The sequence below is a fragment of the Eptesicus fuscus genome, chromosome 6 (genome assembly GCF_027574615.1).
Source record: "Eptesicus fuscus isolate TK198812 chromosome 6, DD_ASM_mEF_20220401, whole genome shotgun sequence".
NCBI classification, from domain to species: Eukaryota; Metazoa; Chordata; class Mammalia; order Chiroptera; family Vespertilionidae; genus Eptesicus; species Eptesicus fuscus.
In genome coordinates, this window is record NC_072478.1 from 87,992,020 (window position 1) to 88,017,365 (window position 25,346).

At 43.8% G+C, this 25,346-nt stretch overlaps 1 protein-coding gene across 1 annotated transcript; it reads right to left on the minus strand.

Annotated features, from left to right (window-relative positions):
• Window positions 1-10,129: 10,129 nt before the first annotated feature.
• Window positions 10,130-16,302, minus strand: ZNF300 (zinc finger protein 300). Its single transcript, XM_054716749.1, has 3 exons — window positions 16,293-16,302; window positions 11,403-11,821; window positions 10,130-11,234 (listed from the first exon to the last, which is right to left on the minus strand). Exons 1-3 carry the CDS (start codon window positions 16,300-16,302, stop codon window positions 10,827-10,829), a joined length of 837 nt encoding a protein of 278 aa, XP_054572724.1. The 3' UTR covers window positions 10,130-10,826.
• Between the last annotated feature and the right edge of the window lie 9,044 nt (window positions 16,303-25,346).

Consider the following 25,346-nt stretch of genomic DNA (forward strand, 5'->3'; position numbering starts at 1 on the left):
CGGGGAAGGAATCTGAAACCTGGGCACATGCCCTGATGGAATCAAACCAGCAACCTTTTGGTACATGGGACGACGCTCCACCAACTGAGCCACACCGGCCACAACAGTAGTATGGACACAAATCTACTCCCTGATGTACCTAGTCGGAATAGTTCACATCGGCAGGATCATACAATATATGACTTTGTGTGTCTGATTTTTAAACTTAGCACCATGTTTTTGAGGTTCATATGGTGGTTTTAACAACAATCACCACCACAATGATAATGATTAGGATTAGAATGACTGAATAGCAGCAAATTCCGAAATTGCAGTGCATGCAATTCTGCTGTGCGGGAACACAAATACTCCCGTGGGGGGAGACCTGGACTATACTCTTTCCCGGGTAGTCGGTGTTCACTCTGGGACGCTTAGCCCATGGGGGCTCAGGAAACCAGGGTTTGTGCACTGCCTCTCCTTTCCTCACCCCAGGGCCCCCTGTCACTGTATCCGCTATGGTGCTACTCCTTGTGAGAGAAGGTTTATAGATGGGGACCCCAAAGGTAGGTGTGCTTCGTGTGGGAAGTGAAGGGGACTCTTACCTTCTGCAGTGACAAAAGCCCTGCAGACACCCCTCGCAATTGTCAGTGTCATGTGGCCTTTCAGGAGAGATGTCCTTGATTGTAGGAATCTCCTCCATTGACTCAAATCCTTCTCGACAGCATTTCTTCAGAATTCGGAACACCAGGTTGTTCAGGATCCTGGAGATGTTCTCTTCCGTGAGTTCTGGAACGTCAGATGGAGGCTCAGAGCACCTCTGACATCTCTGGGCAGATGCTCATCTTCACCTGGCCCGCGGTTTCCCTCTTACTCAAGTGCATGTGGAAAAGGACTTACACGTGGGCAGAGGTCCAATGGCGAGAGCACCAGGAGCACGTGAACTTGTGGAGGCAGAAAACGAGGCCCTCAGCTTGACCGAACCGTGGGCTGTGCCAGAGTGAATGTTACAGAGACACGGCTGGATTGGGGTCCTGGATCAGTGGGGGAAGAAGTGACCAAGTCCCTCATTTCTATCTCCATTGTGTGCCAATAAGCTCGTGACTCACAGGTGTCTATCATTACGACAGCGGGTCACACGCTCTCAGAACCGAAGGGATCTCGGGCAGCTCCTAAGTCCCATGGGATCATGTCAGAGACAAGGCATGCACCGGAACTTGTCAGGCCCAGGGACTCATGTGTGTAACAGGCAGGACAAGAACGGTTTCCTGACTCCAAACCAAGGCTTCTCCGAATGTAGATTGAAGTGGGTCAAAGGCTACAAGTGAAGCAGCTGCCATTCAATCAGCCCCGACCCACAAGTAAATACAGGTGGGTGTTGATATCTCTGGGACGTTAGCTCTTACAACCTCCCTGCAGGGTAATACAACGACATAGCCACAGTTACAGATGCACAGAGGGCCCTGGAGCCTCCTGGATTCGTGAAATTGGGGACCACATACATCAGCAGCAGAGACCATTCTGATTCCCAATCCAGCTCTACTCCATCCCAGGTGAGGGGAGCGCCTGGCTCTTATCTGTGAAATGGGAATGATGTGCTGGGCTGGTTCCCAGTAGGAAATGTCTGGGCAACAGGGATGACTCTTACCTTCTGCAGTAACAGGAACGGGCCAGCATAGGGCAAGAGCAGAGGATAACACCGGGTTACCCTTCAGCAGGGCCTTCCAGGGACCGCACAGGCCCCTCTGGACCCCTTGTATGGACTCTGGACAGGCCACTGCTCTCCTGTCTCCTTTTCAATCCCAGCTGTCACAGTCCCAGCAGGAAGGAGATGGCGCGCCCAAAGGATTTTCTGGAAGGGCTTTGGCAGAGGGACTGTTGACAGGTGTGAGAGCAGGGGGCAGACAGCCAACCTGGGAGGTGGCACTCGGAAACAGAGCATGCGAGGTCTCAAGGGGGCGGGGCCACATGAACACAGGAGCGTGGGCACCTGAACAAGAGGGCGGGGCCACATGAACACAGGAGCGTAGGCACCTGAACAAGGGGGCGGGGGCACATGATCACGCGAGAGCAGGCACATGAACAAGGGGGCAGGGGCACATGATCACGCGAGAGCAGGCACATGAACAAGGGGGCACATGATCAACTGGAAGTGGGCATATGAACAAGAGGGCGGGGCCACGTGAAGATTAAAGGGATGCGGCCAGGAGCCCCCAGAAGCTGAAGAGGCAGGAAGGACCCTCCCCTGGAGCCCTGGGAAGGACCACAGCCCCAGACACCCTGATTTCAGATTCTGGCCCCAGAACGGGGAGAGCACCTGTTCCTGTTTGTTTAGGCCAGCCTGTGGTCGTTGGAGCAGCAGCTCCAGGAAGTAGACCGCTCCCTGCCCCTCCTTTTGGGGCTTTGACCGGGTTCTGGGAACAGTTGAGCCCTGTGCTTCGGCAGGGGAGAACCCCTAGGCCTCTCGCTGCAGGGCTCACAGGGAGATCCATCCCTGTGTCTGTGCCTCGGCTCCGTCTCCCGCTCCTCCGGGGGGCTCCTGGGCGGTGACAGTGCAGTGGGCACACCAGGGCAGGCTGCTTGGTGGGAAGTGCAGGCTACGTGGCTCAGGGGCTCCTGGCAGCCCCGCTGCAGGATGATGCAGGGCACTCCTCAGCCCCCCCGTCCTTACCTCCCAGGCCTTTCCCCTAATGAGTCCAGCCTGGGGCTCCCCTTTCTGAAGCACCCGGGTTGACAGGAGCCAGCAACTGGGTTTTCGTGCCCATATTCTAAATGCCAAAACTGAGGCTCAGAGAGGGGAGCAGAGGTCCCTACCCCCAGCCCACCTCCCCCTCAACCCAGCCCAGCTCACAGGTCGCTCCCCCAGCTGCCACCTGGTTGCTATGGTGTCGGAGGAGGAGAAGGAGGAGATTTCTGAGAAGCAATCCAAAAATACACACCAGCTGGCCCCTCTTTCCTCCCTCTCGCCAGCTTCAAAGCCTCCTTTTGTGCAGGTCGGCAGGGGCCTCTTCCTGGCCAGGCAGCCGGGAGCGAAGGAGGTCAAGGAGGCAGAGGGTCCAGGTAGTGGGTTCTGGGACCCCAACCTCACCCAGCAGATTTCCTGCACCTGGGCTCCATCTCCCTCCCACAGTTCCCAGACCAGGCAGGCTGTTTCCTGTCTTCTCTGCCTTCACACATGCAGTTTCCTCCACCTTGAATGCCCTTCCTCATCCTTCAAATCTTAGCTCGGCTTTAACTCCACTGGAGGACCTTCCCTGAGTCACTTGGGGCTCCCTCTGCATCCTGCACCGTTTTCTGGATGATGCTCTCACGGGGCAGTGAGGTCTTGGGGATGCTAGCTTTGCCTTTGTACCCCAGCCCCTGGCACAGACAGGTGCTCAGTAAACCCAGAAGGAAGGGAAGGAGGGAGAGCGGGAAGGGAGCGAAGAAACACCTCTCATAGGATTGGAGACGATCTGGACTGTGAGCACCTGGCACAGGGCTGGGCACGGGGCGAAGCCCACTCTCTTCCTGCCACCTCCACTCGAGCCTGGGCTCCAGCACCTTCTGCCTCATCTGATTTGGAGCCGCCTCAGGGGTCATCTCCATACCCGCAGGCCTGTGTCTGTTGCCCATTTGGATGCAGGGTAATTGCACCAGGATGCAGACGTGCACTTGACTTCATGAGGAGCTAGTGTGTTTGGGAGAAAGGCCTCCATTCTCCGAAATCCCAACTGTGCAAACTTGCAAGGGCCTGAGGGCTGACCTTGATTTGAGCAGGGGTTTTCAACCGGGTTTTCATACTGAATACTTTCTGCAAACAAAGCCTTACCGGATGATGCAAACTAAGCTGCTTGGGGCAAAATGGCCAGTATTGAAGGCAACTGGGAGATGAGAGGAGAGTCCCCTTTCCCTTGTAGCTCTTGGTCCCAGGGTGATGGGGGTTGGGGTTGGTCCTGGTGGTTGGATGGGGCAGCCAGAAGAGAGGGAGAGTCCAGTGGCTGACATTACTAACTGGTACAGAAGGGCTTCAGTATTTTCAGAACTGCGTGTTCATGCCAGTGTGGCTGGGCCAACGAACTCATCTTTCACAGCAAGAAGTCAGTCTATACAAACAAAAATGAAAATATGTCCTTGGAAAAAATCATAATGATTTCAACCTTTAATATTCTCACAGTTTCTTCTTCTTTTTTTTTAATCTTGAAGGGATATTTTAGAGGAAGTATCTCTTATCTAGAGGAAATATTTATATGAATTCAGCAATCCCATCAAGTTCTCTTTCTTTTTCTTTTGTGAAATTCAAGTAAAATTAAAGTTAAAATTTTATAAAAAGTAATGCTTGCATGTAATTGCTATAATGTGCACATTTGAGCCAATTGTGAAACTGGTCTGTGATTGTTGGTTTACTCTGTTGTTAAATGCCCACAAAATTGTTGAAGTTTATTTTTTTAAAACCTATTCATGAGTGTCTATTTTGAATTTAAAATTTTTATGCCACTACAAAAAAAAAAAGTAAAAAGTTCTGGAGGGGAGAGCAGACAAGCTCTATGTGGCACAAGAGAGCAGGGCTGACTAGGGCTGCTGGAACATCTCATTTAGAGAACATTTAGTACACAGCTCCCTAACACCGCCATGGCATTCTCCTGTGCTGGGCTTAACCACAGTGCCTGACGGGGGCTGTCTGGGACGGAGATTCCTGCCAGGCGGGCGTGGGAAGGGTGTGCGGAGTGGGACTCGGTAAGTTCTGAGTCCCTTACAGCTCTCAGTTTTGATTTCAGGACTCTCATAATACAAACCTTGATTTACTAAGCTGTAAACTTCTGGAACTAATGGTGAAGTGCTCCATTTGGAAAAAAGAGCCACACCGCCATCTGGTGATCATCACAGTTATTCTTTTTTAGTCGTTGGTTTGTGATTATTGGGAGAAAACGCATTAGTTTCTTAACTTTTTGACATTTTCTTCCTCCAGTGCATTTTCTTTGTAGCATCCCCTCCTGAAAAGACCTACTTTGCTTCTACTTTTTATTTTGATAAAGAACAAATGTTTGCATCCTCATCCCCATTCAGTTGTCTGATAATTTCTTGGCAATAATTTCCTAAGAAAGGGTCCAAGATTATAGTTTAATTTAAAGCGTTGGATATGCATTTTCCAATTGTCTCTCCAGGAAATAGAAAAAGAGGATAGACTCCTCTCCTCATTTTATAAGGGCAGCACAACTTTGATGCCCAAACCTGATAAGGAGTTTATAAGGAATGAAAGTTATAGGATACCGTGTTAGAAAGCTGAATCCATTTCTCTCTCCCCCCTCTCTCTCCATCTATCTATTTAATGGTATATTACAACCATATTGTTTATTTCCATAACTCGAGATTGATTAATGTGTAAAGATAAACTGCTGACAACCACCACATTATAAGACACAGAGGAGAAAAAGCACACGACAAGCTCAATGAGGCAGAACGTGCATTTGGGGAGGACGTGGGTGCAAGTGTTTATTTGGAAGACGATCCCAGGAAATCCAAGTGAGGAAACTGGGAGAGTGAGACAAAGGTGGAAGAGAAGCTAGAAAAAAAATGCAGTGCCCGGCTGGTGTGGCCCTGTGGATGAGCATTGACCTATGAACCAGGAGGTTAGGATTCAATTCCCCATCAGGGCACATGCCCAGGATGTGGGCTCTGAATGGGGCCAGGGTGCTTTGGCCTCTGCAAAGCAGGTAGTGCTCTGAGGCTCACTTGAAAATGAATTGCACTGGGAGGGGTTCAGGGATCAATGAGCCACCATTTTGGAGGCCTTGTCATGAGGAGAAGGCTCCTAGTGCCTCCAAAGTGTTTCCTGCGGGTGAATTTCAGAGCTCCCTGGATGCCAGCTCCTGCATTCTCACACCCAATGTTGTAATGCCCTTAAAAGCATACTGACCATCCAATCTATTCTTGAACACTTACAATCCCAATACAGGCAGTCTGGTCTGTTGTGGGACATTTTTAACTAATAGAAAGTCCTCCCTTTATCTGAGCCATAACCTCTCTCCCTGTGACCATCATGCATTGATTTTTGTCTACATCAGAGGCCATGCAGCACACTGTGTGCATGTGCACAATTTGTTAGTAGCTATCAAAATTTAAAATATGTATACACTTTGGCCAACACTTCTAGCAATCTATTCTGCAGATACACCGACAAAGTATCTATATATAAAACCCAAATATGCAAATAGACTGAACAGTGGAACAACCAAACAACTGAACAACTGGTCGCTATGGTGTGCACTGACCACCAGGGGGCGCGTGTGGAACAGGGTGGGCGTAGGCCTCTGTGGGTGAGCCTCTGATGGTTACTGAAAATTCTTTGCTCCCCTGCACTGCAGTTCCACCTGATGCTTGCACCTATTGCCGGTGCTGCCCTGATCGCACCCACTGCTCACACCTGCTGCTGGCGCCTGGCGCCGGTCCCGATCGCTCGGTGCCATCAGTGGGTGCCAGGGGTGACTGCCAGCCCCATCACCCCTGAGGGCTTCTCCAACTCCCTCTGCTCCTGAGGGGCAATAGGGGCTAGCAGCTGCCGCTTGCACCCGCTAATGGTGCTGGCCCCAACCGCTCCATGCCGTCAGTGGGTGCAAGTGGGGCAGGCACCATCAGCTTGTGGGAGAGGACAGCGGAACGAGGCTGCCGGCAGACAGGGGACCGGGCTGCAGCAGGAGATGGGGCCTTGGATTGTGATTAGGTCATGAGGGTGGAGCCCTCGTGAATGGGATTAGTCCCTTATAGAAAAGGGTTCTCTCCAGGACGGGACCATGGTGGCATCCTGTGCTTGGTCTTTTAGCTTCCAGAACTGTGAGATATAAATTTATGTTTCTAATAAGCCACCCAGTCTATGTAATTTGTTGTAGCAGCCTGAATGGATTAAGACACCACCCTTTCCTCCTGTATCAGAAAAGAAAGGTCCTCTTTAGACCTCACTTGCCCTCTGCGTTCTAGAGCCTAGTCATCCCACTTGACTGGGGTCTTTTGTGCAATACAACATCCCCCGCTCCCTGTACACAGCTGTGTTCCAAGATACAGCCATACAAATCTTTGCACACAACACATACTTATTGGCTTGTATACAAACATCACACCAGCACCAAAGTTGAGCAAAGGGGCGATGAATGGCAGGGGCACCATCCCAGTTACAACAAGCATTACTTCATGATACTGAGATGGGCATTGCCCTTACCTAGAGATGAAAAGAGAAAGATTGTCCTAAACCCTGGGAGGTAAACCCCACCGTGAGAGAATCCATTTTCACTTGTGGATGCCAGGACCTACCCCTTCACTGGCCTGAGATGACTCCGAGGTGAGTAGCAGATAGAAAAGGCCCTGGGTGAAGACTATAGGAAGACATCCACTGTGTTTCCATAATTTCAGAATCAGTCAGGCCTCCATAAAAAATGGTTTAAACTTTGATGGGGAAATGGGGAGACATGAGAATCTCTATGGCTGAGCACCCGAGAGAAGAACGTTTGCATGCGAGCTATTTAAATAAATGAGGCTGACATCCGGCTGCTGCTGTGTGATATCAGCCCAGGGTCACAGCGACTTTGGCATTGCTCGAATGGAGCCGTTTTTCTGGCTTTTGTACAATCAGAACTTTCTTGCTGTGTTTGATCTTGCTGATCACTTCTTCCTACTAGAAACGCCTTCTTGGCACCAATGACAACCCACTCTCCTGGTTTCCTTATTTCCTTGGCTGTTCCTTCTCTGTGTCCTTCCTGAGTTGTTTCTTCTCCCCTGTTCCTGGTGAACTCATCCATCTCCTGGTTTTACCTACTTCTGCGCTGAGGACTTTCCAGCTCTATCACCAGCCCAGGCTCCTAGTGCCTCCAAAGTGTTTCCTGCGGGTGAATTTCAGAGCTCCCTGGATGCCAGCTCCTGCATTCTCACACCCAATGTTGTAATGCCCTTAAAAGGTCTCCTCCATAGAGCCTCAAAATCATAGCCAAAACATCTGCATTTGGCCACCTCCATCTGATGTCAAGCTTTGCCACTAGCTGCTCTTTTTATCTTCACCTGTGTCTCCCTTCAGATGCAAGAGAAGATCTTTTTGTTTATTGTAAAAACCTTGTTTACCTCCTGAGATCACCAGTGGACCTTACAACAGTACTTGGGCCATTTCACTGAGGGCACAATGTACATACCTGTCTTTGAGGTAAAAGGCAAGCAGAGCCCAGAGGTTAAGATTTAGCAGAAACTCTAGACGACGCGGCCGGAGTGCTTTGGGAAAGGAGTCAAAGGCTGGTCCTGCAAAGTCTCTGGTGCTCTCTGAGACTCACCTGGAAACAACATCACATTTGGAAGGGCCCAAGGCCAAATGAGCCACATTGGAGAGGTTTTCCCAAGGCCAAATTTCAGAGATTCCTTAGATGTCAGCTTCTCTAATCTCATGCCCAATGTTGTAATGCCCTCTACAGAATCCAGACCACTAACTCTATTCTTGAAAACGTATTACTCCAACCCAGGCAACCTGATCTGATGTGGGTTATTTTTAACTATGAGGAAGCACTTTATTTTTAACCATGGTCTGTCTCCCCATGACGGCCATGCACTGGTTTTATATGTCAGGGGTAGTTCAACATGGTTGTGCACACATGAACAATTTGTTAGTAGCTACCAAAATGTTAAATGTACATACCCCTTGGCCAGTAGTCTCACCTCTAGAAATGTATTCTGCAGATATATGAACAAAAGTGTATAAAGGTGTATGAGGATGTTCACTGGTGAACTATAGTAGTTCTTTTCCTCATTGGCTCAGGCTCATGAGGGTCACAAATGCTAAATCATGGATCATGCAAGGTAGACTGGTAAGCACCACAAGAAAGCTGCTAAGTAATATTAAAAGAATCTGCCTGTTTTCCTCTCTGGATTATGATCTCCATAGGGCACGAGGTCAAGTCTACTGTGTAATGAACTGATGTCTCCTGTGGGAAGAAAAGCTTCATCTTGCTGCTTACCTACTCTGTGCCAGGTGTTGTGAAACTGGCAGAAGTAGGTGAAACTGGCACTTTACTGTCATAGCTAATGCTCATAATGTGACAGGCCAGTAAACTAAGACAAGTGAAATAGGGAAACTGAAACAGATAGCTAAACAAACTGGCAGAGTAATTTACACAGATACAGAGGTCACCTCCCTAGAAATGACATCTAGACCTCAACTGCATTTCAGCTCCAGACCCAGAAAAGCAGCAAAACCATGTGGGTGACACCAGGATCAGCTGCAAGACTGACGAGCTCCTGCCCTGACACAGACCAATCAGTAAAGACCATGATTCTGTTGAAACCGTCCCCTGAGACCTCCCCTAAGATTCCCACCTGCAAGATAGAGATAAAGCCTCAAGACAAATGACCCAGCCTGTGCTCTCCCTCTGGGGAGCAGTCCCCTCACTGCTCATAATGAGAGATGAATTGGCCCACACATCTTCCCACATCTCTGTCAGGTGTGCCCTCTCCTCTGCAGAGGTTGTCACCCACAGGGGCCCTGTCTTTTCACAATAGACAATTCAGCCATGCAAGAAAGGGATCAAGTGAGCAGGAAATGTGTAGGAATCAAGTGGGAACTAGGTGAACATGGGTCAACTGTTTATTCATAAAGTCACCTTCATCCTTTCCAGGCATGCTTTCCTACAGGGCACCCCCAGCACAGGTCCTCCTCTAAAGCTGCTCATGAACAAACAGGTAAAACCACAGAAAGGAGGGCAGGAAATAACCTAGAGATACCAAATTCCCCAGCTATGGCAGGCATGATTTCTCACCCCAACAGTTTCCTCTGTAAGTACCCTTGGCTCTCAGGGAGAACAGCTGAGGCTGCAGGGCAGGGGTCAGAAAGGAACTGAAGAGACATTAGGCAGGGTCTTTATGTGCAGTCACCACAGTTTATACAAGTGTATGTAAAACATAATAAAAGATAAAATGTCACTTTAACATACCAATAATCAAGGCCACCAAGACCAAAGGCAGTAAATGAGCCAGTCATAGGAATGAGATATCAAAAGCAAGAGTGTCGGAAGTGCAAATACACATGTGTCTTTTAGACGTTAGCACCCTGTTATAGCAGGAGAGAGAGTATTAAAAAGGACTAATATTAAATAAAAATGTGCTCGGTATTACACTTTTATTTACCAATAAGAAAAAAATATTCAGATGGGCAAAGCAGGCTTGCCTGAAGTCACACAATCTTTGAATAGTTGAGCCAGGATTTAAACCCAAGACCATCTGGTTCTGTACCAAAGTCTTTCCACCATTCCAAATTCCAGTGAAGGAAATAAAGGGGATACCTGGTCAAGAAGCATCCACTTCAAGGTTCAGGATACTTCCAGTGATACAGGTCAACCTACTAGTATATGCTTGAGATGGGAAAACACATAAACATCACCTTTATTGCATTTGATTAACTATCTCTTTCCATCATTGCACAAGAATTTTACATGTATCATTAGGGGTCATGCTATATTCCTTATAATGCAATTTCTAGGAATTGACTTTTTTTATTCAAGCTTTCTCCATGTCCTCTATAGGGTCTGGCTGTATGGCCAAAACTATGATTAGCTAATATTCGCAATTTCACAATGTCTGGTTATTATTATATTGTGTAGTAAGGAATATGTAACTTGACATCATTCTGTATACATAATTTGTTCTATTGACCATTCAGTTCAAAGCTATATATGCCATGTAGATTAAGTTTTGCACCATCTTTGCTGAATTACATATCATCACACTATAGATGTGAATTATCTTGTAAAATTTTATGTATAATGATGTCTTCCACAAATTTATCAAATTACTCAGGTTTCTAGTATTTATTAAGGCTTGAGCTAATACTGAAGGCTTTTCTGTGTTCACTTCATTATGGTTTTGCCACTGTTATGAATTCTCTGGTGCACAGTGAGTTGTGACTTCTGTATGAAGGCTTTTCCACATGTAGCGCACTGATAGGGCCTTTCCCCAGTATGAATTCTCTGATGTAAAACAAGGTCCGACTTTTGAGAAAAGGCCTTTCCACATTCAGCACACATGTAAGGTTTCTCTCCTGTATGAATTCGCTGATGTCCTGGGAGGTGGGACTTCTGAGAGAAGGCTTTCCCACATTCAGTACATATATAAGGTTTTTCTCCTGTGTGAACTCTCTGATGTCCAATGAGATGTGATTTCTGACAGAAGGCCTTTCCACATTCATTGCATTTATAGGGTTTCTCTCCAGTATGTGTTCTCTGATGTATGATGAGCTGTGACTTCCGAGAGAAGGTCTTCCTACATTCAGTACATTCATAAGGTTTCTCCCCAGTATGAATTAACTGGTGTGTGATGAGTTCTGTCTTCCTGCTGAAGGCTTCTGCACATTGAGCACATTTGTAGGGTTTCTCTCCAGTGTGAATTCTTTTATGTATAATGAGGTGGGACTTCTCACAGAAGGCCTTCCCACATTCAGTACACTCATATGGCTTCTCTCCAGTATGAGTTCTATGATGTATAATCAGTTGTGACTTCTGGGAGAAGGCCTTACCACACTCTCTACATGCATAAGGTTTCTCTCCAGTGTGGATTCTCTGATGTATAATGAGGGGTGATTTCTGGGAGAAGGCTTTCCCACAGTCACTACATTCATATGGTTTTTCCCCAGTATGAACTCTCTGATGTATAATGAGAGATGATTTTTGAGAGAAGGCTTTTCCACATTCAGAACATTCATAAGGTTTCTCCCCTGTATGAGTTCTCTGATGTACAATGAGATGAAACTTCTCACTGAACCCTTTCCCACATGCACCACAATCATATGGTTTCTTTCCAGTATGAATTCGTTGATGTACAATAAGCTGTAACTTCTTAGCAAAGCCTTTTCCACATGTAATACATACACAAGTTTTCTCTTTAGTTTCAACATTCTTATAATGAATAAGGGATTGTTTAGTTAAAATGCTTTTACCATCACAGGGTATTACTCCATTTTGAATTTTCTCAAGATTAGAATTGGACACATTGTGGCTAGATGATTTTTCACATCCAAATCTCTCATCAGGATTTTTTCTTGAACCAATCTCATTACAACTAGGTAGGTCAATATTAAATTTCAAGTCCTTTTTAAATTCATCATAGTTATGGGGTCTTTGTCTTGAAGTATCTGGCTCTATGAAGTCTCGAAACATTTTCCCCAATACCTTATATTTATAGCCTGCCTCCACAGTCACTCTGTTGTTATTGATAACTGCTACTTGACTGAAAAGTCTGTCTTGATTTTCTGGACATCTCTGCAGCTGGCCATCAACTTGACTTACTTTTAAAATGGAGTACAATGAACCATCCTTTGTGACTCCTTTCAGTGTCTTATTATGAAAGGAAAAGGACCCAAAAATACATGATTGGGGGTTTTCAAGGTTACTCTTCCTGTCTAAAGAAAAGAAAGATAAATAAAACAATCATAAAGAATAGTTAACAGAACACAGAGGTGTGAAACAAATAACTGATCTAATGTAGATGAACTCAGAAAACATGGATGGAGACAGGCCATTTTGTAAGATAGTACAGCATATAGTATGACCAGGTGAATGGACATACAAAGATCTCAAAGAGAAATATTCATGGCAAAGCTAGACTTGAAGGAGATAGAAAAGTGTTCGTGTTATTATCACTTTAATCTTGGATTACTATACTAGCATCTTCCCATTTACACTGCTTTCTTAATGAAAACACCTTTCACCTTTTTAGGTCATTGATTTCATAAACCATTTGCCATATATATATATATATATGACTACTATTGTCCTGCCACCACTATCTAAAGAAACAAGTACTCTCTGGTACTCAAAATACTTTACTTCTCCTCTGTCTACATTCCTAATTAACAAATAATATAAACAACAGAATAATTCAAGATCATCTTATGGACTCAATATCAGATTCACACCAAGAATCCAAACTTGAATTCCACTATTCCTCATAAATATATTTCCCATATTAGGTACATTTATCTTCTATATGCATCAAATAAAACTGGCAAAGTTCACCCAGAAGAGCCATATTTCCCTAACTCATATACTCCCCCCACACTACACCACCACACTACAGCACCACCACACTACAGCAGTTTGACTTCATCTTCCTCCTTTGGCATCATCAATACTTGATATCTTTCAAAGCAGCTACTGCTGCATACTCGAAAAATACCTTCTCAAATTCTGTTGCATCTCTCTCTTTTTTTTAATATATATTTTTTATTGACTTTTTACAGAGAGGAAGGGAGAAGGATAAAGAGTTAGAAACATCGATCAGCTGCCTCCTACACACTCCCTACTGGGTATGTGCTCGCAATGAAGGTGCATGCCCTTGACCGGAATCGAACCTGGGGTCCCTTGAGTCCATAGGCCGATGCTCTATCCACTGAGCCAAACTGGTTAGGGCTGTTGCATCTCTTTAAACTCTAATTTTCTCTGAACTTTTAAAATTGGAAACTACGTATATTCGATATTTAATTTTGTATAGCCATGCACCTGGAAGTCTTAACTTCTAAAGTATAACCCATGTATCTTCTATGGCCTATTAAGACTTTTCATAAAAGGCATTTATATATATGAAAGAGTGGGGATCAGTAAAAAATAGCTCCCCCTGTAAATACTTACAATTATTTAATTGATTATTAGTTGAATGCCTACTAAATTCTCAGCACAGCAGCAAAGAATAAGAGATTTCAATAAGGATAGAAACATAAGCCTTGGGCACCAATCTGTTAAATAAAATAAACAAACAAACTGACATTTCACTTCTCTTGTTTCCCATCTGCCAGATTTTTACCTGGATAAATCCAATTTGATATGTCTCTCTTAATGATCCATGGATCTTCTCCTTGTTCCAACTTGGAGATTACATCTGGTTTGGAAACTGGATGCCCTATTCAATGGAAAACACAGAGGAAATGGGATATACCACATTGAAGGAAGAAGAGAGGGTACAGTTCAAGTGTACAACGAAGCAGTCCAGATAGCCCTCAGCAGAGTAATGACCTCCGTTTGGGAAGGTATGATGATCATAAAGGTTATTATATGTCAGGAACCACCTAACCACAGCAACTGATAAGGAAAGGTATTTGATTGTACAAGTCTGAGTTATGCAGAAAGGCATCCTTACCCATTGAGACCAGATGGCTGTAGTTCTCCAGCATCACATCCCTATACAGGGTCCTCTGAGCAGGGTCCAGTTGCTGCCACTCCTCCTGAGTGAAATCCACAGCCACATCCTTGAATGATACTAATCCCTGTAACAGTATATTCCTGTTCAATCTGAAGTGATCATTCTTTTTTCTACTAGAGCATGCAATACTATATCTACACTTGGTTTTATATCATGTTATCTGGGATAAACAATGTACTAGTAATATATTGTCATTAGCTGGAAGAGCCAGATAGATCTGGAAAACAGAAGAGGCAAATAATAAAATGTCTACCTAATACAAATGATAATTTGATACATGATAAGGGCAGCATTCAAATAACTGGGAGGAAAGTGGATTATTCAATCAATAGTAGTAACAGGTAGTCAACAGGTAAAGAATAATGCTGAATCCAGGTTAAATTGTATCCCCCTGAAAACTTATATGTGGAAATCCGAACTCCCAGTGCCTCAGAATGTTTCCTCATTTGCAAATAGGTCATTGCAGATGTAGTCGGTTACATGAGGCCATTAGGGTGGATTCTAATCCAATATGACTGATGTCCATATCAATAGGAGAAAGTTGAACAGAGGGACAGGTAGGCATAGAGAGAAGATGATGATATGAAGATACATGAGGAGAAGATGGCTATCTATAATCCAAGGAGAGAGCCCTGAAACAGATCCTTCCCTCACAGCCCTTCCAAGGAACCAATCCTACTGATATCTTGAGTTTTGACTTCTAGCCTCCAGAACTGTGAGATAATAAATTTCTGTTGTTTAATCTACCCAGTTTGTGGTACTTTGTTATGGCAGTCCTAGCAAACTAATACACCATATCTTATGTCTTAGAAAATAGAAAAAATACATTCCAAATGGAGCCAAAATTTAAATTATAAAAAATACCAAAGGCCATAAAAGTAACAGAACAAAACATTAGAGAATTTTTATTAATAATTATAGAGGAGAAAAGGCCTTTCTAAGCATAATACTTAGAAATCACAGAATGTCAGAGTTCTTGAATTAGATCATAATCTAATCCCCTCATTTTATAGAAATATAATCTTAGCTTCTCTGAAATCTAACAGTTCTACTACATATACTCAATAGCCAGTAATATAATGAAATATATCAATTGAAATAGCAATATCACAGAACAAACTTAAAAATGTGCAGGAAATATTCATGGGGGAGGGGGAAGAATACCCCACCAAGAAATTATTGACATGGCATTAAAATAAAGGACCTGGGTAAGTGTAGAGCCAAAAGATGTTTCTGGAGGGAGAATTAACTATTTTAATGATGTCAGCATTATGTTCACAACAGTTGTCATCTAACAGAATCTGAATGATCTGTATTATTTTAAACTATTTGTCAGTCTTTCCTAAATATTCCATTATTATAAAACACTGCTTTCAGAATAAAAACAAATTAAATATTGTTTCAAATATCAACATTCTCCTGCTTAAAAAGCCTCCTTTGGACCCATCCTGCTGGAACATGCAAATAGCCTCCTCTCAATCTTATAGTTTCTCTCGTCCCACCACACGTCCCATATTTAGACCATCAAGCTGCCAAGCATTTAGTTTACCCTCATAACAACTCTATTAATTTTCCCATTTTCTGTTTGAGAAAACTGAGGATTACAGTTTAACTAGCACTTGCCAGAGGTTATTGAATATATGATTGATTAACTGAGATTTAAAAGTACGTGTTCTGATTTGGTAGTTTGGGTTCTTGACCACTGCCTCCTTGCTATTGTAAACATGATCTTTTGCCCTAACCGGTTTGGCTCAGTGGATAGAGCGTTGGCCTGCGGACTGAAGGGTTCCAGGTTCAATTCCAGTCAAGGGCATGTACCTTGGTTGCGGGCACATCCCCAGGATGGGGTGTGCGGGAGGCGGCTGATCGATGTTTCTCTCTCATCAGTGTTTCTGGCTCTCTATCTCTCTCCCTTCCTCTCTGTAAAAAAAATCAATTAAAAAAATCAATAAAATATATTTAAAAAAAAAAACATGATCTTTTATATTTATGACTTCAATACCATCTGTAGTCAAACTTTCCATGAAACAGCCTCCACTTTGGTTTTCCTCAAATTCTCAGCCTTCCTAAAACCACTCTGCTCTTTTTACTTTTGCAAATGCTGTTTTCCATCCTCACCCTACCTTCCTTCATGATCCAAAGTTCAATAATCTTTTAATCCTATTTCCAACTTCCTTATAAAGCTAGTTGCTTCCCCCTCTCTGCTGTTAACAGTTCCTTGCACTCAGGTCTATATGTCAATGTTGATTTCCACTTGGCTTACCCCATTTTTCTCCCTCATTCCTCCTAGGAAAGAACCATGCCTAACTGTTCTTGAGATAGTCCTCTTTAGAGAGCTGCAAATCATGTAATGGATGACCTCTGCAAGGAAGATCTGAAAAACCGGTACATCAATTCATTTAAATGGTTTCAGGCTAGGTTTTCTACATATTACCTAGCAACTCTTTTAGGTTTTGATCTTTAGTTTGTCTACCTTTGCCCTAATCCAAATTTTAGCTCTTTTTAACTTTTAAATTGGAATATATGGAAAACCAAGGAGGACATTTTAAAAATAAAAGCAACTCACTTGGGACTTCATCCTTTTCTGCTCTCTTTTAAACGAACAGATGCCTGAAAAAAGCAAAACAGGTGATGAGAAGGACGTTTTCACAGACCAGACCCAGAATGCAGCTTCCTATTCACCATTCTAGAAACAACTAGGACCAGGAGTTGGGTGGATGACAGGCCAACCTGTGGGAGAAGGTCGTTTGGTCCTTGCAGAATGTTCAGCAAGCACCATGTGAAGGAAGTCCTCTTCTGACCACACAGAACTTAGGCAAGGTTTTTTAATTGTATAGATGTGAAGATGTTACATGTGGATTTACTGACAACTTATTTTTCCCCCTATGAACCAGAAATTATATTTGTGAAATGTTTTCATAAGGCATAAACATGAATTGATCTCTATAAAGATTTAACTGTAGATGGAGTTCCCTGGCAATAAGAATGGCAGATGGGCCAAAACCGGTTTGGCTCAGTGGATAGTGCGTCGGCCTGTGGACTGAAGGGTCCCAGGTTCGATTCCGGTCAAGGGCATGTACCTTGGTTGCGGGCACATCCCCAGTGGGGAGAGTGCAGGAGGCGGCTGATCGATGTTTCTCTCTCATCGATGATTCTAACTCTCTATCCCTCTCTCTTCCTCTTTGTAAAAAATCAATAAAATATATTAGAAAAAAAAAAGAAAAGAATGGCAGATGGGAAACTATATTTCTTTATTCCTTAGAAAAACCAGCAACTGAATTCCAATACTCTATTATTTTCCTTCAACTCGGCAAACTCTCCTGCCAATCAATATTCATGGACCTAAATGTTGATTTCAACCTGTTTTCTGTTTAAATTTTTATTGGAAGGTACATACCTGGTAAATTTTCCTCAGTCCCAATTGGAGGCATGCAGACAGGACTGAACTGGTTCAGAGGATGTGAGTGCTCCCTTGACAGGGACACTTTATCAAAACAGATCTGGAAGGAAAACCAGGAGAAATAATCGCACTAATTTCTCAGTACCCAGCAGGTACTCAAATGTTTCTTGAATAAAATATAAAATGATTTCAATAAACTTAGAAACAAGTAAGCCCAAAATCACACTTTTCATAATAATCCTATCCTTTTTGTTTGGTCTTGTTTTAAAATGGTCATTTCTGTGGGGAGCGTCAGATTAAGGGTGCAGTGATGGATTTAAGAACTCAAGTTCCCTATGACCTGTGGAAATTTTAATGTATGTAAAACCTTTTCCAGTAAATTAGCGCTGATCACCATGATGCCCTGATACCATTACCGCCCCATCCAAATCGCTGAATCCTGGGGCTTAGCAATCACACCCCCCACAGAACTCCCCTAGGCCCATCACATCACTGACCACCACATGGAAGCCCCCATCATTTAGTCCACAGCCCCCTCACCAATCACTGATTCCCAGAGTCCCCTAAATCACCCACCCAGTATTCCCCACCAGTATGTCACTTTACGTGCCATTTCGGATTCCACAGACAATCCCATCAATGACACATCACTCCCCAATTACTAGTCTAATAGTTCACACCATCCCAGACTCCCAAATAAATGCAGCACCAATCCCACATTCCTTCTCCACCAAGACTTCTTACCCCTCCAATCACTGACCCTCACGGACCCCTCCCTTCTCATTGCCAATCCAAGACACTCATCACAGCAGGCATCCGCCTTCTGACCTGAGGCTCCGTTCACGGCTTAATGCGAGACGACCGTCACATCCATATTGATGAACTCTTTCGCTTCCAGTCTGGGTGAGCAGAGCGAGGGCCTCCGCGCCTGCGCAGATCCGTACCCGGCTGCTTTGACACTTCGCATCCTCAGCGGCTTTGTTCATCAGGCAATGTGGCCGCCCCCACGCCCTGTGTGTGAATGGGAGACGCCCTGTTGAGGGTCCCTGCAGTTCCGTACGCGGAGGAATTCCTTCATTCCCAGCTGTGCGCAGGCGGCGCCACGGCTGTGAGGGAGGGGAAGGGATGGAAAGGAGGATTATACAAACCAGTGAGGTGCAAACTTTGCGGAGAGATCTTACAGGAGTGCTGGGGAATACTAACTGCTAAAATATTTGGGCAAAGAGCCCAGCAATGACTGAATGTTTAGAGACTTGCAAATTTGCTATACTTTTAAAGCAGTCTGACACATGCGCAATTCAGGTGGCAAAGAGTGGGAGCCATACTGGCTTTAGATGTCTGATATAACTTCTGTTCAAATCCCTAACACTTCTAGTTTGTGCAGGTGCAGGGAGTCCCTTAGAGAGCCTGGATTTAAAACAAAACAAAACAAAACAAAAAAACTAAGCAGAGACATCGGTAATAACACTCCACGGGAGAAACAAATGTCACAGTCTGAGTCTAAGCAAGTTAAATTTTTTATACCAAAAACAAAACCTTCAGAAGGACCAGCAGAATTCAGAGACACTGCATTATACTGTCTACGATGTAGTTTTCAACCAAAGAAACAGGAAAATATGACCTGAGAAACAAAATCAGTCAATAGAAACTGACTTTAAGTGGGTGCAAATGTTATATTTAGCAAACAAAGTTATTAAAGAAGCTATTATAAACATTAAAAATGTAAGGGAAAAGATGATAAAAGTGAATGAACAAATAGGCAATTTCAAAAGAAAAAAAGTACATAAAAGAATGAGTTGGACTATAAAGAGACAGCAAGAGGAAATTTTGAGAGTAAGGAGCTTTTTTATGTCACAATTGGGAGGTAGTTAACTTACTTTATGTCTTCGTCAAAATTTAAAGAACGAGTAACATATATTTTATATAAATTAAAAGACAAAAAAATTCTAAGGCTGAAATAAAAATTTGACTAGATGGGCTCATTAGTAGATTTGACAAAGCACAAAGCAAAAGCAAAATCGTAAACTGGTAGCTAAATCACTAGAAATTATCCAACCCAAAGAACAGTAACAACAAAAAGATTGTAAAAAGTTAAACAGAACCTCAGGGATCTATGGAGCAATATTAGGCATTCTATCATATAAGTAATTGGCATGATAGATAGAGGAAAGAAAGAGGCAAAAAATATTTGGAGAAATGTCTTTAAAATTACCAACTTTCATGAAAAACATTAAATTACACATCCAAGAAGCTCAATAAACCTCAGATAGTATACCTAGACAACTAGCCACATTGCCTTGGACATAGTTCACAACATTGAAAGCACAAAGAATAAAATGTTGGAAGCTGATCCAACCTACAAAAGAGTCTAACAATTCACTAAGGCACAGATAACAGGTTCACTCAATATCATCAGTTATACAATCACAGGAAGGTAAATACTGTTCAAGCTATTCAACATAGGTTTTTGAAAATAAATAAAACATATTTTCAATGTTTAATTAATTGCAGGGTAGTAAATAGTTTTACTATATTTTCATTTCTCTATACAGCTATAGCCAACAGTAAAATGGTGTTCAATGTTTTGACAAAAAAAAAGTTTAAAGGTCACAAAACAATTAGGGTTAAGAGGTTACTTCCCAGGAACCTAGAACAAAAGCCAGCCAAATCCTTTATTACCCAATAGTAAATGCTGTTTAGGCCTTTCTTTTTGTTGTAACTTTTAAGCCACACGAAAATTGTAACAACACAAAAGGTGGTTATCCAATATTCTTTTTTTCCAAATAACCAGTTTCCCTAGAAGTTTGGCCACCTATCAGTTAGGGCACTGATTAATGTTGCACTACATCAACTTGGAGGAATAGCATCTTCATAATATTAAACTGTCCTGTGGAGGAAAGCTGCCTCACAGCTTTTTCAAGTTTTTCTTTTTAAATATTACTGAGATGAGTTAATTGATTTTTTTTTTTTTGAGAGAGAGAGAGAAAGAGAGGGAGACGAAGGGAGAGAAATGTCGATTTGTTGTTCCACTTATTTATGCATTCATTGGTTGCTTCTTGTATGTGCCCTGACCAGAAATCAAACCCACAAATCAGACGATGCTCTAACCAACTGAAGCTACCCGGCCAGGGCTCAGCTATTAGTCTTCATATGTGTGTAATCTATATACATGTGTGTGTGCGCTTGGGAAATAACCACTTGGTCACAGAATACTAATTTAAAGCACTGTAAGCCTTGATTTGCAGGCATTTTAAAGAAATCGCTAAGATATATTTCCCTTTTCGTCATAACTTTTTACTCACAGATCCAGTAGGGGGTGTGCAAGAGGCAGCTGATCAATGATTCTCATCACTGATGTTTCTATCTCTCTCTTCCTTTCTCTTTCTAAAAATCAATAAAAATTTTTTAAAAAAAGAATTGCATATATCCCTTTTTTCCCCCATTGACCCCCACCCCAGACTTCACTACATGGGTTATGCATATATGCATACAAGTTATTTGCTTAATCTCTCCCTACTCAACCCCCACCCCACCTTCCCTCTGGGATTCTTTAGAGAGAGAGGAAAGAGTAGAAGAATGAGAAACATCAAAGTGAGAAAGAAATATCGATCAGCTGCCTCCCACATGCATCCCAACCAGGAATTAAACCCATAACCTCGAGCAACCACTGAGAAAATAACCGGGAATCAAACCCGTAATCTTTTGGTTTGGCACAGGACAATCCTCAACCAACTGAGCCACACCGCCCAGGGCACAATGTCTAATATTTACTGTGATAATAGTCACACAAATCTGTGAATATACTGAAACCATTGAATTGTACACTTTAAGTGGGTGAGTTTATGGTATGTGAACTATATCTCCATAAATCTGTTTTAAAAATTGAATTGTTGGGCCTATAACATATAGAGATTTAACTTACTTTACAGTACAAAGGAAGGGAGTGAGGAAGTGACATCAGATGGTAACTTGAAAGCATAGAAAAAATTGAAGAGTGCCAGAAATGGTAAATGTTTTTTTAAAAATTATATGTGTTGTGCATGTATATATGTGTGTGTTCTTTCTTCTCTTAGTTTCTTCAAAAGATATAACGTTAGGTAAAACAACAGTTAGAATATTTGTTTTTAGCATACATAGACATATATGATAATAACAGCATGAAGGGGTGCAGAGTGGGGCAAATATTTTATATATCACTGGAATTGAGTTTAACATTAATCTGGAGGAGATTATGGTAAATTAATGGATAATGTCTAAGCCCTCGAGCAACCACTGAGAAAATAACAAGTAGTTTTAAAATCAACAGGTACTCTGCCCTCAAGAATGTAGAGCATAACTTCTTGGTCCTTGAATGTGTGCTGCGCATAGTGACTTCCCCAAGGGATTTTACTTTGCTATTTATTTATTTTTTTAAATATATTTTTATTGATTTTTTACAGAGAGAAAGAGAGAGGGATAGAGAGCCAGAAACATCGATGAGAGAGAAACATCGATCAGCTGCCTCCTGCACACCCCCTACTGGGGATGTGCCCGCAACCAAGGTACATGCCCTTGACCGGAATCGAACCTGGGACCCTTGAGTCCACAGGCCGACGCTCTATCCACTGAGCCAAACCGGTTTCGGCGGATTTTACTTTGCTAAATAGACAAACCCTGATAGGAGACCCAGCCCTCCAGCCCCGGATCCTTCATTCTCCTTGGTTGCTATTCCCACCTTTTCCCACCCAGGACCCTCTGCGTGGAGCAGGTCCAAGGAACAGAAGGAGGACTGTGGAGGCTGCCTCTCAGCGAGGCCCATGTCTCCCGGTTTGACGTAAACATCAGTTTATACAGGTGCATGCGCTGTACTGGAGCATGAGATGTTTTTAAAACACATGACTCGGAGTACTCCCTGACTCAGCGTGGCCTGTCACCACAGGCAACCAATGGGGTTCTTGTTCTACTACTAGGCTCCCCACATTCAATGAGCTCAGTGTTTCGAATAGCAATGATACAAGCTCACTGTTAAAAACTCAGACATGCAACTATAAAGAAGAAAGCGAAAAGCAACGGAACTTCACCTCCCAACATAAACACGATTAACATGAGATGTTTACAGAAATGGAGCAAAGTTTATATGTTTAGAGCTGGAGTTTTACTTAGCAGCACACCATAGACGTCATTATATTAAAATGGCTCGATAGTATTCCCTCGCGTGGGTATGTCACCATATATTTAGCCAAGCTCCTATTTGGAGGCCTGGTTTCTTTTCACTTTTTCAGTAAAATAAACTACATGCAACAACGCTGAGATAAACCTCTGGTTCCTAGATTATTGATATCGATTGGCTTTAGTATGCGATTTGAATTTTATCCACAAGGGGGAAGCAGGCTACTGTGAGAAAACAAAGATTTAAAACAAAACAAAACACTAGAGATTTCTTTAGCGTACATAAGCTCACCCCAACCTGGTGAGGCAGGCTTTAGGTTTTTCCCTTTGTATGGATAAGGAAACATAGTGGGCGGAGTAAGCGAGGTGTGTGGATTTTCGCCAACAGTGAGTGCCCAGGGGAGTGGAAAGCTGGCCTCTGGTTCCTAGAGCTGGCTCTCCGCTTGGCACCGCGCTTCCCTTCTCCCCACGCCCCATTCAGTTCTAGGAACCGTGCAGGGCACTATTCCGAAACAAGGAGAAAGGGGCTCCTTGCTCCTCAGGGGGGCACTCATTATCAAGTGCGGGGACAGACTTATTCACAAATAGTTGGATAACTAAATGCCCCCAGAATACAGAGAGCCCGGGGGGGGGGGGGGGCAGGAGAGTCGCTCTGACAGTGAGCTGGGCACAGCTTTATGAAAGAGGCCTGGCAGCAATACGAGTTGAGGTTTGTTTAGCGTTTTCTCTGTGAGAAGCAGAATCTCGTTTAAAGCTCCCCCTGGACTCAGAAGGCGGTACATCCTTTTTACAGAGAAGAGGCCTACAACCCACACCCTCAATGTGTGTTGGGCAGGATCTAGAAGGGATGGTAGACCTTCACTGGGCAGAGCTCGGAGAAAGGCTCGTAGGGAGGGAAACGCAGGAACAAAATCTGGGGGACAAGAAAGGCCGGCACATTTGGGAATACAAGGGGACCAGTGTGCTTGGAGTATGAAAGAGGAAGACTCTGAAGAGATTAAAACTAGAGGAAGAAAACGGAGCCAGATTGGAGAGGTCTGTGAATAGCAGGCCAAGGAGATCCTGCTGTATCACCATACAGGCTAGTTTATATGCAGGCGGGGAACCGGCCACAGAGAATGACATCACCTGTACTTTGTGAAGATTACTTCGGTGCATTGCATAAGGGAACAAGGAGGCTAGTTAGGGGGTTGTTAACATAATCCTGACTAAAGATAATAAGGAATGAGAACCAAAAAAAAGCATTACTGAGATAAAATCCACAAGATCTGACATCTTATTATATATTGGGGGGAGAGAGAACTGTGTCTCAGGTTTCCATGTTTGCGTAACTGGGGAGAATGTGGGGGTGTACCCCAAGAGAGGGGCTGTGGGGAATGAAGCAGTAAAGTCACTTTTGTTATATGAGGTTGGGGAATGTGAGCCACCTCTGGGTGGGGTTGTTCAGTGGGGAGTTAGAAGCAGGAAGCTGGTGATTTAGATGTGCTACCTGAGAATCAGAAGAAATGACCCCGGAGCCAGCCAGGGACAGTCTATACTTGAGATTCAGCGGGGGGTGTTCATGCCTTGGGAACTGTTGAGAAGAGACTGCTCCGAGACCTGGCTGCTGTCTGACCTGTGAGCTGGACCTGGGTCAGCATGGAGATTCCTCACTGCAAACCCACCTCCCCTGGAGACTGACAGTAATAGGCACAAACCATTCTGACCTAAACCAGCACCCCTCCTCTGCCTCCTGGTGCATGCTGGTTCCTGGAACAGGTCACTGTCCTGACCTGGTCAAGCATGTATGGTAATTTCCCAGACCGGGTAGTATTCACGTGTTATCCCTCCTTTATCTTCATTTTTCCCCCCTTTTTAAAAATAATTCTTTATTGTTGAAAGTATTACATATCCCCCCCCCCCTTTTCCCCCCATTCACCCCCTCCAGCTTCCCCACTCCCTCTTTTATTTTCTATGTAATTCTTTGGCACCTGCAAGCGTGCAGGGATCCATTTGCCTGCGGCCACCCAAGACATGCCTTGTTGGTAAGTTCCCCTCTCTCAGTTACCAGACTGAACTGGGCAGTCTCTTCCTTCAGTCTTTCCCTACCCTCCGCTTACAGAGGTAGATTTTCAGACCCAGGAACTTTTTCTGAGTCTGTGAGTACTTAAAATAATCCGTAATTCCACTGCCAGCTTTCTGTCCCCGGGAAATGAAATCACATGTGCACAGGAAGGCGTCCGGAGGCTAGTCACGCAGCACTGTTTGCAGCCGTGAGAGGCCGGGTGGCCAGAGGAGTGAGCCAATGAACCATAAAACACCCACACGGTGCCATGGTTAAAAATTAAGTAGATTAAAAATACTAACACGGACAGATCTCTAAAACACACAGTAGTGAGAAAAACAAGTTGCAGTACAATAATAATGTGCAATAGTACTTATGGAAAAAGAAGAAGGAAGTCCAAAAATGCTGCCACCTATGCATTTTAAATGCTGACTGTGCGCGTTTGTGTGCGTATAGAGAACATTCTGGAAGAATAAGCATACTGCTAATTGTGCTAGAGGGGCGTTGGGACAAAAATGCAGAGCAGAAGGGGTGAAATGGGATTTTAGCCTCACTTGTCAAATTTTAATTTTTCAAGGAGAATAT

What these genes read in the sequence shown, in the direction of transcription:
- ZNF300 (XM_054716749.1), bottom strand. An exon ending in AGTGTACTGAATGTGGGAAG is followed by an intron (nt 11,235 to 11,402) that starts GCCTTCTGTGAG and finishes GAATGTAGGAAG; the next exon opens with ACCTTCTCTCGGAAGTCACA.